Here is a 13073-nt window from a genome sequence, read left to right as displayed (position 1 = left end):
TGGTTAACCCAAATAAAATGTCATTGAATTTACGTGCATTAGTTACGCAATATTGCAACAATATAATTTCAATTTCAAAAACTTGAATAATAGTGATACTTATATAGACTAAGTTCTTTATTTTCAAATGTGTTGAAACACTTTTGATTATGCGTTTTTTGAATTCTTGAATGAAAAAATGATAATATTATTAGAATAAAAGTCATAGACAAAACAAGTAAATTACAAACTATATAAAATATAGAAACTACTGATATTAAATAAACAAATTTGACAATATATAACTCTTTTATATTTATTTTTATCATTTTTATTAGTGTATTTTTTAACATCCATTATTATTTAACTTTGCACGTTTCTTATTTTGTTTATAAATGAAAATTTAATATTCAAATAATATATACTTTAAACAAATTTAATGTGTTATATTAGTGTATATATATATAAACGCATCTTATTTGGATTATTTGGGTTGACCCAAACTATAACATTTTCATCCACAACCCAAACCGATTAAGCTTTAGGTTATTTGGGTTAACCCAAATGACGACCCACAAACCAAATAATCCAACCCGTATCACCCAAACCCATTCAAGTTGGGTCGGGTTATTTGGGTTTGGTTATTTTCAAACACCCTTAGCTTAAAGGGGGCAAAAGGGGGAATTAAAGGATTGCCTTCTCACTACCCAGTTACGGTAATAATAATAATAATAAAAAAAACCTCCTTAAATTCTGCTTGGGAAGAATCTTCTAGAATCTTATACACTCTGATCAGCAGGTATGGCGCAGCCGGAGCAACCTGACACGTCATCTTACCATTTGAGTGTTGGTAATTTCTATCACCTTTTTTATATGTTGAAGTGAATGCGATCATTTCACCGTAATGTTTGCTTTATTTTATGTAAACAGAGAAGAAGCGTAAATAGTTAACCAAAGTATGCTCCTTTATTGTTTTATTACAGTATTTTTTTAACAGACCTTTGTAACTTATATTTTCCTTTTTAATATTAGTATTAGTATATGAATAATCATAGATAATATGCTTGATAATTAAGCTTAGGTAGATTGAATACTTGATAATCATAGTTTTAGTATTCTCTTTTTTTATTTGATAATATTTTATCGTATGTATTATCTAACATTTCGGTCATTGTTGTGTTGGAACCAAGTTAGTGTGACCGTCACTGATCATGTATCATTCCTGATATGATAATTGACGATAACTGAAATCCCTATGTCTAGTAAATATATAATCGGCTTATTTACTCTTAGAGACGTAGTATAGGGTTTCCCATTAGGTGATTGTAAACTAAGAGGACTAATGGTGCACACATTAAACACCAAAGGGGTCTAAAGTGTAAATATTCTCCTTATATATAGAGAGTCATTAACCCTAAGTTAATGTTAATCCCTACACACATAATACCCTAATTTTCGTGTGTGTATTCCTCTCAAATTCGTGCATCATTTTCCAGCCGAATTACTCATCCCATTATTACTCAATCACCTTGTTATGGGAACCCGAAATCAATAGCAATTATGCTTTATGCTCTTACAGGTTCCACAGGACGATTGGTGATGCTTTATCACTCGAATTGAATCATGTTTATTCCAACATGTTGTCGTATGTATCTGACCTCATATGAATTGTAAACCGAATTTGATGATGTGGCAACTTATATGGGTTTTTATGGGTGTTGTGTCAGCCAAAAACAAGGAAGCAAAATACTTCTTGTTTGATAAATGTGCAATGCCAATATTAAATGTTTAGATACAAATAATAAGATGTTTTAGTGATGAATACACAATAAAGACTTTTGTGTAAAAGGGTGTTTTTGGATTGCATTTTTTTAAAAGTATTTATCTACATAATGAATAAGCATGTACCGACTTGCATTATGAAATAATCGGATAAGTCATCATTAGAAAAATGTTATGGATTTATCAACTTGCTTTAGAATTAGTACTTGCCAAGGATCCCCTAAATCTGGATACGTTTAAGAAAAAACGTCGCTTAAATAATGATTAAGTGATTTCATTAGTAATTACAAGCCATTTTACTACTATTTTATATTTATTTATTTGGAGGATACGAGTTCTTGTGATATGATTAAGTGATTTCATTAGTGAAACAAAAGGAATTGGTGTATAGATTTGACTGAAGTATGTTATTCAGTCTTGACTTTATAAATGAGGCATTTTATAACATTTGCAACCTATTTGGTTGTAATTTAGTAATATAGTTTTATAATAACCGTGCAAAAGGAGATTTAATGTTTAGTGACTTATATAGTTTTATCATCTTTGTCTCTGCTTTGTTTCATATGTTAGAGACTTTTTCGAGAAATATTACAATATTAGTCCTGTTTTTTATGGTTCTTAGTTTGCGATAATTAATAGTTAATCTGTTTAAAGAGATAGGTGTAGAGAGCTAACTAAAGTGTTGTTCAATAAGTGGCAATGTTAAACCATGCTATCAATTTACAATATGTGATAATGTAAGAGCATTGCAACAACATTTACAATCTATTTATATCAATCATTGAATTCTGTTATTCAATGATGAGTTTGCGTATTCATGATTCTTTTGAGAGGCATCTTCAGTAAATTGACATATGAAATTGTTTTCCTTTTAGTAGAGGTATAGGTTATTGTTATTGTATATGGGGAAATGGTGCCTGCTGTCACAACGGCTGGCAGTTTTCAATCTTTTAAGTGGTTTTCTTTAAAGATATTGAGTACTTGTATACAGCTCCGTTACATTATTCTCAAGGGTATCCAAGATGCGAAAAAAACTCAGGACTTGATTTGTTAAATTCTTGAGATGCATGTTTTTAAGCATAGAACAAGAGATGGGATATACTGATACACATGCACACATACATAATTGCATATATTAGATTGCCTAGATATTGATAATTTCATTTTGGCTGATGAATGATTCTGTTAGTTGTAGTATTTATTCAATCCTGTAAACTTTTTCAACATTATGCTTGTTATAGACCTCCAACACTTACGTTCAACTTGTGTTTTATATATGACATTACAACTCCGATATGTTTCCAACAAAACGCTTTTTCGATTATAATCGGGGAACAAAGGCCAGATAAGGTCTTATATGAATCTGTGTATTTCGCATATATACAATTGTGAATGCAATTTTTTAAGTCTATTTTGTTTGTGTATGAGATGTGATGCGTCATGTGTGACATTATTAGGTATAAGGTAATTTAATTTTTTTTCTTTATGTATATGTAGGTATGTACAAGAGTCGTCTGAATCAACATGCTCAAAAGATATGGAAGCAGCTCCCGGTGTATCAAACCTTTAATGAAGGTTCTGACCATTCACCAAAGTTTAGGTGTACTGTGTGGGTTGACAGTGTGGACTACACAATTCCAAACACTTTTACTCAGCGTAAGATGGCTGAGATGGATGCTTCCAGGATAGCTTTTTTTGGTTCATTGGAAAAGCTGAAGAATGAAGCATCACGTCTTGTCCTTGAGGTTTGGTGCATATATATTTACTCTTGATTATACCTTGTTAGTACATTTCTTATGTAAGTTTCTGTTCCAGGATCGATCTCTTTGCAAGTCTGCTCTTGTTGAATATGCTACTAGGATGAATATACAGAAACCCACATATCAGACGATACAAGTGGGGACAAATATACCTGTTTTCCATTCTTCTTTGGTTGTCGATGGTGTTTCTTGTACAGGAGAGAAGGGCAGAAGCAAAAAAGAAGCTGAACAGTCAGCAGCACGTGCTGCAGTTCTAAAGTGTTTAGGTAATCCTTTTTATCTGACATGACTCTAATGCTCCTTTTAAGCTTCGAGTATTTAGCTGAAAGTTAGTGATTCTTGTACAGATTTGGAATCAGGAGGACATATAATGTCAGAGATAGTTAATTGTAGGTTCAAACGCTCTACAGAGTCGAAGGAGTTGCAAAGTACTCAACATGACTCCAATAAGGTAGTTGCGGCTGATGGTGGAAATGCTCTTACATTGAACAAGACTATAGCCGAGGAAGTAACCAAAATGCCTTTTCCAACTGGTGTTGAAAGTGTCCTTACTTTGAATGAGACCAAAGTTGAGGAAGGAAGCCAAATACCTTCTTTAACCAATGTCAAAAATAGCCTTACGTTGAATGAGACTAAAGTTCAGAAAGGAACCAATTTGCCTTCTCCAACTAGTGGTGAAAATGTGTTTAGTCTGAACAAGACTAAAGTTGAGGAAGGAACCAAAATGCCGTCTCCAACTGGGGCTGAAATTGGCCTTACGTTGAATGAGATTAAAGTTGAGGAAGGTACCAAGATGCCTTTTCCAACTGGTGTTGAAAATGGCATTACATTGAATGAGACTAAGGTTTAGGAAGAAACCACAGTGCCTTTTACTGATATTTGCTCAGTTAAAAATGTTCTTACTTTGAACAAGACTAAAGTTGAGGAAGGAACCAAAATGCCTTCTCCAACTGAGGTCAATCATGGCCTTATGTCGAATGAGATTAAAGTTGAGGAAGGTACCAAAATGCTTTCTCCAACTGGTGTTGGAAATGGCATTACATTGAATGAGCCTAAGTTTAAGGAAGACACCAAAGTGCCTTTTACTGATATTTGCTCAGTACAAAATGCTACTTTCCCTGCAATGCATTCGTCAGTGGATTTACCTCAAAGCAACACCGAAAAAGTATCAACCAGGGCACTCACAACAGCTATGACAGTGCATACAGTTTTGCCAAAGAGTCCATATTCTGGTACCCACTATGTACCTACTTCCTGTGTAAAATCAGCAGTGTCCACGGTGGTGAATCATCATCCTCCGAATGTAGTTCAAGTGGTGAAATCAGAAGAATCATCTTTAACAGTTACTAGTCCACTTTCATTGGCATCTCCAGCTATATCACAAGCGACTTTTGCAAGTACAACTCGTGGCAAGAAGCGAAGCCATAATAATAGCAAGATGCCCCAAAAGAAAATGTGTGTTGAAAATCAGTAAGTGTTGGTAACTCTTTTGGTTTTTACCTTTTCAGTGTTGACTTTTAAATATCATCTTTTACATATGCATATTTTATATTTAACTTTTTGGGGGGTTTCTTATTTGTGCATGGTTCTTGGGCTTAATGAGGTTAACCTTTCTTGTGTAAGAAGGGCTTAATTTTCTTCTGTTCAATGCTGTAGTTAGGCCACAAGTTCCATCTGATGAAGTAATGGTGTCATTTCTAGAATGTAGTGTTTCAGATTATCAGTAGGTTTTCAGGTTATTTGCATTTTACAATTATCAGGTTGAGTACAATTTAAAAACATGTGTTCCATAATGCCTTTGTTTTGACACTTTTGTGTAATATGGATGCTCGATCCAACCCACTTCTTAGTTGGTTCTCTCATTTCAGGTCACCAACACCTGTACCTCTGAGTCAAGTTCCTTCATCTTCAGCTCGCTAAGTGACTCAAAGTTGTTCTTAAGGTGAGAAAATTTTCATCATTACCCGGTTCTTAATTTGAGTGTAGAAAGTTGAAGTTCCACATAATTGCCTGTCTCTCCATCCCACAAAGGGTCCAAATCTGACATTTGAAAATTGAAAGTCTAACTGGTAAAACTTTTATTTACTAGTTTCACCTTAATTAGAGGTGGTAAAATGGGTGGGACTGACATGTTTTATAACAGGTATAAAAAGGTTCAGGTTGAAATGGGTTGGGTCGCAGACTCGCATGTGTGCGTTGGTTGACCTGGAAATGCCTTTTGGTGGGTTTGTTGATTATCATTACAAATATATAATAATAATCTTTCTCAAATATCAGTTCAGAATTTATAAGCAATCGTCAACAATGGTTCCTCATTAACCCAATTCTGTGAGATTGATCCGTTTGAGATAAAATACAACCAACATAAGAAATTGCCCCATTTATATTCTCATCCCCAGCTATTGCAACTTACCAAACAATTTGTTGTTATTTATTGCAGAATGATGAATAAGATTCAGTTTTTGTGGAATATGCGCAATGATCATTGCAGGAATCATTATATCTATTTATTGCTCATGGTTGACCTTTGGTTATTATGCAACTATTTACTATGCAAGAACTTTTGAGTCTATTCGATGCTCAAGTGGTAGGTTTACTAATATTTCTCTGTTTTGATCTACGAAGAGATGCGTATAAAATCTACTGTTAAGTAAACAAGATACCAGTTGGTAAAAGTTTAACATGTTTTTCATTAATGCATTTTACTTTGCTAGCAAATAGAAATGAGTTAATAGTTAAGTGCACTATAAAATAGTTTCATACTGGGGTGTTCTTACATAATTACATAAACTAACTACTTCAAACTTCCGTCTAAAATGGTGACTAGAACATGACATACAACCCTTTGTTCATACATGTACTTTGCCCGTATAGGTAAGTGATGTTTATTTGGAGAAACAAAGTCTTGATCAATTTGGACAAGTAATAGTAATATGTCTCGCATAACTGTTTGATCATCTTGACGCATCGATATAGTGTGCAACTAAGCCATTCTCTTTCGATAACTCAAATCAACCTCACCATATCTGGTTTTCCGTAAGCTAATGCGCAAGTTAAGGCAAAGTATAATGAATATCTATTTGAGACCAAGTTAGACTGAGCAAAATGAAAAAAGATGGATGGAGGAGTTCCCATCAACAGCGACACCAGGTTTTGAGAATAAATGGCAACTTATGGAAAGTGGCCAATGGATCTTGGTTTGAAAGACAACATTTTATTAATACTACATTAGTACATTGACATAGTCGTAAACTTTCTTTGCTTGTCCTTCTGTCGAGAAGATAATAGATTGTTGAAAATACATAATGATTGTTGATATACAAAATATATATTGATTTATATAATTGTATGGACATTGTCTCTAGTAAGTCGTTGTTAACTTAATCGTTGTCTCGTTGATATGTAATGGGTCATTAATAATTATACGCTAAATTTCTGAACTGACGACCCAGTATGACCCAGTTTATGGACGTTTGGGTCAATTTGAAACGAAAGAACATGGTTGCCAGAATTTTTACCGGAATTTTCGCCTGGAAAATTGATGAAGATGATGTAGATAATTTCTGGAAAAATAAAAATTAGATATAGAATTTAACCTGTTATTGTAGGTCATCAGGTAAACATTTAGTCAACCAAGTAAAATTAAAAAGAAAACTATGTTGGTGATATATACTAATGATCCAGTTCAATGGTCAACCATATAAATAAGGGAAAGTAAATTAGTCATCCAATTTAATGAGTAACCATGTAAATAAAGATTAACCTGTTATAGCAGGTCAGCAGTTGGTCAACCATGTAAAAAATTGAAAAATATATGGGTGATACACATTAATAATTTAGTTCAATGGGCAACCATGTAAATGAGGAAAAATACATTGTTCATCTAATGACTTAACCCTTAAATAAAAGAAACCATGTAAACTTTGATGTAGGGAGTTATGATGCCAATTGGACATTAGGTGAACATGTTTTTACTTCAACTAGTTTATAGACTTTTTTTGACATATATATGTATATGTTCCTTGTCAAGTTTATGGAATTAATGAATTATTCATATATAACCTAGATTAAAAGGAACGATATTCAATTCAATTACTTTCCTTAATATAGATGTGTGTGCATATTCCTTGCAAGAACCAATTGCTGTAGTATGGTCGTAACTCGTAACTAAGGCAAATATTTTCATGAAATTGAAAGTTTATATAACTTAACAACCAATGAGCAAACAACAAGTCAGGATGGCCGAGTGGTCTAAGGCGCCAGACTCAAGTTCTGGTCTTCGAGAGAGGGCGTGGGTTCAAATCCCACTTCTGACATCCCTTTTTTTTTTTTGGTTTTTTATATTATTTTTTTGCTGGAAGTTTTACTTTGGTCCCTTGACTCTACCTAGAGACATACACGCCTCACAACTATTTTCTGATTTTTCTCCCAGCCACGCACTAACACCTACGTTATTCTGTGTTTGACATATTTGTATCTATCTGACATATAACATGATATGTAACTAGTTAACATATATACAACATTACTTAAACGTTTGGACACTTAAAGTTTATTATAAGGGGTAGAAACTAAAAAAATATGTGGTTTAAACCAATAATTTGATAGTAAAAGTTAAAAGTCTTAAAATAAGATATAGAAAGTGAGAAAAAAAAAAGATTTGATAATTAAAGTTATAACCCAAAGTTAGATGATAAAATTACATACTTTAGAAGTAAACTATACTTAAGTTTGTAAAAAAAAGTTAGACTAAAGTTAACAATTTAAGAGTTAAGTAGTTTATAAAAAGTTATACTAAAGTTAAAAAACTAAAAATTAAGTGTTAAAAAACTAAAAATTAAGTGTTAAAAATAAGAAACTCTCAACGTATATATTTGTTAAAAAAAAAAAGTTATATGAGTTAGATTAAAGTTGAAAATCCAAAAGTTAAATAGTATACAAAAAGTTAGACAATTTGTATAAAAAAAGTTAGACTAAAGTTTAGAATTTAAAAGTTAAGTAGTTTACAAAAAAATAGATTAAAATTAAAAAACCAAAAATTAAGTGTTGAAAATAAAAAATTCTAATCGTATACAATCTAAAAAATTAAAATAAAATAAAAAATTTGAGAAAAGAACAAAATAGCTGACATCAGCGAGTTACTATAGCTTTGCTTCTTAAATTGTTATATAGTAATAATGGTTTTTGCACATTAATATAACATTTATCGATATTTATTGTATAGGGATTAGTGTCTCGCGATGTAATGATCTATTCACGATTGTCTATGTTATGTAATGATCTACTCGGATGTTTATGTTATGCAATGAACTTGTTATTATGTCTATGTGATGTAAGCTACCGGATAACCACTTAAGTGTAACAGGATGATGCCATGTAATCATGTCATATGCCACGTATATTACATACAATAGACATTAAGTTATACTTCATTCCATTTTATAGACTTCCGATAAATTACAGTGTTTGGTCTTCTTCTCCAACGAGTTACTGGAAAACTTCCGACATCACTATATTTTCCTTCGAATCCCTTTAACTACCAAATCCTCAATATTTTCCAATTTCAATAATAATAATAATAATACTCGTAATAAGATACTATTCTAGCACCATCCATCCAATTGTCCATCAGTTCAATACTTCGATTACTACTTCCAATATATACATCTTTGATACATATAGTGCTGTAAAGTAACATTAACAATAATAACAAATTTATATATATACCATCTCTTCATTTAGCTCCAATCATAACAAATCTGAGAACCGAGAGTGGTGGTGGTGGTTAGGAAATGATATACATACCATCTCTTCATTTAGCTTCAAGCTATATATCTATAACATATCCATCTGTATCTGTGTGTATGGCCGTTGAGAATGGTTGCGGCTAATGGTGGTGGTGGCCGGAAGTGGTGGTGGTTGGGAAAGGACAACAACAGATCGAACTACCATCAACACGACACTCAACAGATCTGATCGGTAAGTGGGTAACAATGACTCAATGATTCAAGATCTGTTTCAGATCTGAAGGAAGTGGGAAAGGCCGCCGGAGTACCCGGTAATGGTGGTGTTCCAGATCTGTTTCATACCGAACTCCACACGTCGATCCTCACACTCTTGCTCTGACTAGATTGCAAGTTTTTTGTGGTTCATTGTTTTTTTTTAGAAAATATCACAAATGGTCCATGTGGTTGTCCATAATAGCATTTTGCCACTTGTGCTTTTTTTTCGTTGCAAACAGTCCTTGGGGTTTCTATTCTCGTTGTCAGTAGTCCCTCACACTATCTTCTGTTAGTTTTGGCCATTTAAACCCCTCACATGCATACAATGTGAGGGTATAATCGTCCTTTTGCCAACCACATGGACTATTTCTGATAAAGTAATACAAAACCATATTTGTGTAAAACACCCTTGTTCCTCTTCCAGACCTCCACCTCCTTCTTCCTTTTTCAGGCCACCTCCATCACCCATATCCGGCCAAACCGTCAAATATCTTTTCTTGTCAATCTTGTTCCATGTTTACACACATGTTCAAATCAAATGTCTTCCCCAACTCAAATGTCAGCCAAAATAATTTTTTAATTTTATTTTATATAGCTCAATCTTTATAAATTCATATAGAAAATTTATTCACAACATCAAACAGATCAAGTTGTAAAATTCATCACCAACAAATAATCTATACCAAACACTGCTGAAAATTTCAAGAAACTTAAGATCATATCTACATCTAACTACATAAGTTAAAATGAAAATACTATTTAATCAAGAAGATTCCTAAAATTTTAAACCAAAATCTTATCATCAAACACATGAAGAAGGTAAATTTTTACCTTGAAGCAGCCGACCAATTTCCGGCAAAAAAAAACAATGATTCAGCCATCTATAATTAAACCCATCTCGATCTGTTTTTAATTTTCTCTTATACATCCATCTGATCGAGGCAGTGGAAAAAGTGGTGTGGCTTGGTTTTAGCAAATGCACAATATTAACAGGTGGTGACCCAAAAATAATTTGTTATACTTTCTTCCCCTTTTTGTGTTGTTAATCCTTTGTCTAACTTTTCTATATTAGTGAAAAATAATGAATTTTGTTGCTATGGATTTTTCATGAAAAAAATATATAAAAAAAAGATATAAATGATCGAAAGTGGATAATGGAAAATGAATGCACACAGTGAATGAATAAAGCTTGAGGAAACCTATGGATTACATCTTGGGCTTCTTTTCGATTGTATTCTTGTTTTTTATTTGATTTATTTATAGATTGAAAAAATTGATATGGTAAGTTGGGTTGTTTTTTTTGGGGAAAATGACAAGAATGAGTATAAGAGTTGAAGAAGATGATTTGGTGAGGGGATTGAATTGCAATAGATGATTATACCCTTACTAACAAAATAAAACTAACGAATGTTAGTGTCAGGGACTTCGGGCAACAAGAATAGAAACCCTAAGGACAGTTTGCAATGGAAAAAAAGCACAAAGGGCAAAATGCTATTATGAACAACCATAGGGACCATTTGTGACATTTTCTCTCTTTTTTTTTTGTGTGTTCTTTGTTTGAAGATCCTCACACTCTTTTGTTTTTCATACTTATTATGGACTTGCATTTGGATTTAATGTTTCAATTTCAATGTCTTAACATTAAAAAAAACTTTGCTGGAAACTAGACAAGTCATTGTGAATTTGAAATTTGATGGAAAAGGGTCATCGGACACTGGAAAAGGGTCACCGGAAACTGGGAATAGTCACCGGGAACTGGAACTTATTATCGGACACCTGAAATATATTCATTGGAACTGGAAATTATATATTGTATAATAATTAATCCAATATATCTTTTAGTAAAAAAAACATAATAGCAACGTATGAAATGAAGTTGACTAAGCATGCACAATTGGTCAAACTTAAATAAAGTTAAATTGTTGACCGGAAACTGATTGTTCAGCCGGTAATATACATTGATTAAACCAAATCAATGATTTCATTACATAACACAAACACTTATATACATCATTGCATAACATAGACATTCATGCATAGTTCATTACATTTATAGACACTAATCCCTATTGTAACAAAGATGTTAATGAATTGGAACCTCAAAATTAATCTCCCTTAAATCCCTCGAAAAGCTTAAATCGACGATGGTAACAAAGATTACTATATTTAACCATATTTTTTTGGTCCTTTCCAATTTTGCCATCAGTGTTTTTTAGCTTTTTGTATTTATTATTTATATAAAAAAAATCATTTTCATTTATCCGATATTAGTTTTTGAATTTTCCACACAACTTTCGCACATATTTACGAAAGATTGTTGTCTTGTACTTGAAAGGTAAAAAAAAAAAACCCTTACATTTGTCCAATTTTTCAGTTTTCATGTTTATGCCACACATCTTCTAGATGATTAGTGTTTTACCCCCTGAGCATCTTTCTATGATTTGATTGTTTTTCATTCTGAACACACAACTTTCACACATTTTTTACGGTTTTGTCTTTTTCTTTTTGACATTTGGTTTTACGCACGACTATGTCTTGCTTTCTTCCATTGTGTTATTTATTATTTTCATGTGTGTTACATCTTAAGTTCGTCATTTTTTTTAATAGCTGATATACTATTGATTATTAAAAACTAAGCTTCGGCAAGACATCGAATAAGGGAGAAAAACAAATACAGTTACGGTAAAAAAGATGGACTCATTGTCCAAATTTGCCAAGATATACTAGCTTTCCTATCGCAACTAGCTAGAAATCCAAAAATAAGATAATGAAACAATAGATTGGAACACATCACCGCATGTTTCTTTACTATCCCAATAAAGCACATTATTCCTATATTTCCAAAGCGACCACCACCATACGAAACAAAAAGCTTCAATGTAGCATTTAAACTTAGAAAGCAGTTGAGAAGCATGAATCCAAGAAATTATCAACTCTGGCCTAGAATCCAAGTATGGTTGATGCAAGCCTCTTTGCACCCTACCATCTTTATCATGGAGCAACCTTTTGGGGGCCTAGAGGAATCAGGAATCCGCCCGTTAGAGGGGATCGGTTTAATTGTCATAATAGTTTACTAAGAGGTGTGAAATTTAAACCAAGATGCTATGTTAAGTTTCATTATTTGCATTAATATATAATATAGTAATTGTTTTATACCAAGTTAATATTCCTTTTTATTGTTTTTATCATTATAATACATTGTTAAATTTTATTGTATTATGCTGACTTTTTTTTTTTTTATTATTATTTAAACGTATTTGTATTACAATGATATTATAAGTAATTACTATAAATATAGTAATTACTATAATTTTTTTACATTTGCTTCTTATTTATATTGATAAATATATATTAACACCTTATCTTAATTTAATCTTAATCTTATCTTAATCTTAATATATAAGACAGTTGAACTAATGACTTATTAATCAATCAAATTGTCCAATTTCATCAAATTGACTCTCGATTATGTCATCATTTAGATTAAATATAAATTAAAAATTTCAAAAATCATTATCCAAGTATATTATTATATTTGTATTTATATTAA

At 32.1% G+C, this 13073-nt stretch overlaps 1 protein-coding gene and 1 non-coding gene across 2 annotated transcripts; both read left to right on the top strand.

Annotated features, from left to right (window-relative positions):
- Positions 1-688: 688 nt before the first annotated feature.
- On the top strand, positions 689-6164 carry LOC122606048 (double-stranded RNA-binding protein 3-like). Its single transcript, XM_043779013.1, has 6 exons — positions 689-829; positions 3259-3506; positions 3577-3787; positions 3869-4991; positions 5390-5463; positions 5962-6164. The coding sequence occupies exons 1-4, from the start codon at positions 781-783 to the stop codon at positions 4369-4371; spliced, it is 1011 nt and encodes a 336-aa protein (XP_043634948.1). The 5' UTR covers positions 689-780; the 3' UTR covers positions 4372-4991; positions 5390-5463; positions 5962-6164.
- A 1589-nt stretch (positions 6165-7753) lies between these two features.
- Positions 7754-7837, top strand: TRNAL-CAA. The gene has a single exon. It is a non-coding gene; the product is annotated as a tRNA-Leu (tRNA).
- Positions 7838-13073: the final 5236 nt, after the last annotated feature.

Source organism: Erigeron canadensis, chromosome 6, assembly GCF_010389155.1.
Source record: "Erigeron canadensis isolate Cc75 chromosome 6, C_canadensis_v1, whole genome shotgun sequence".
NCBI lineage: Eukaryota > Viridiplantae > Streptophyta > Magnoliopsida > Asterales > Asteraceae > Erigeron > Erigeron canadensis.
Note: the sequence above shows the minus strand (reverse complement) of the source record. Positions and strands in the feature narration are given on the sequence as shown.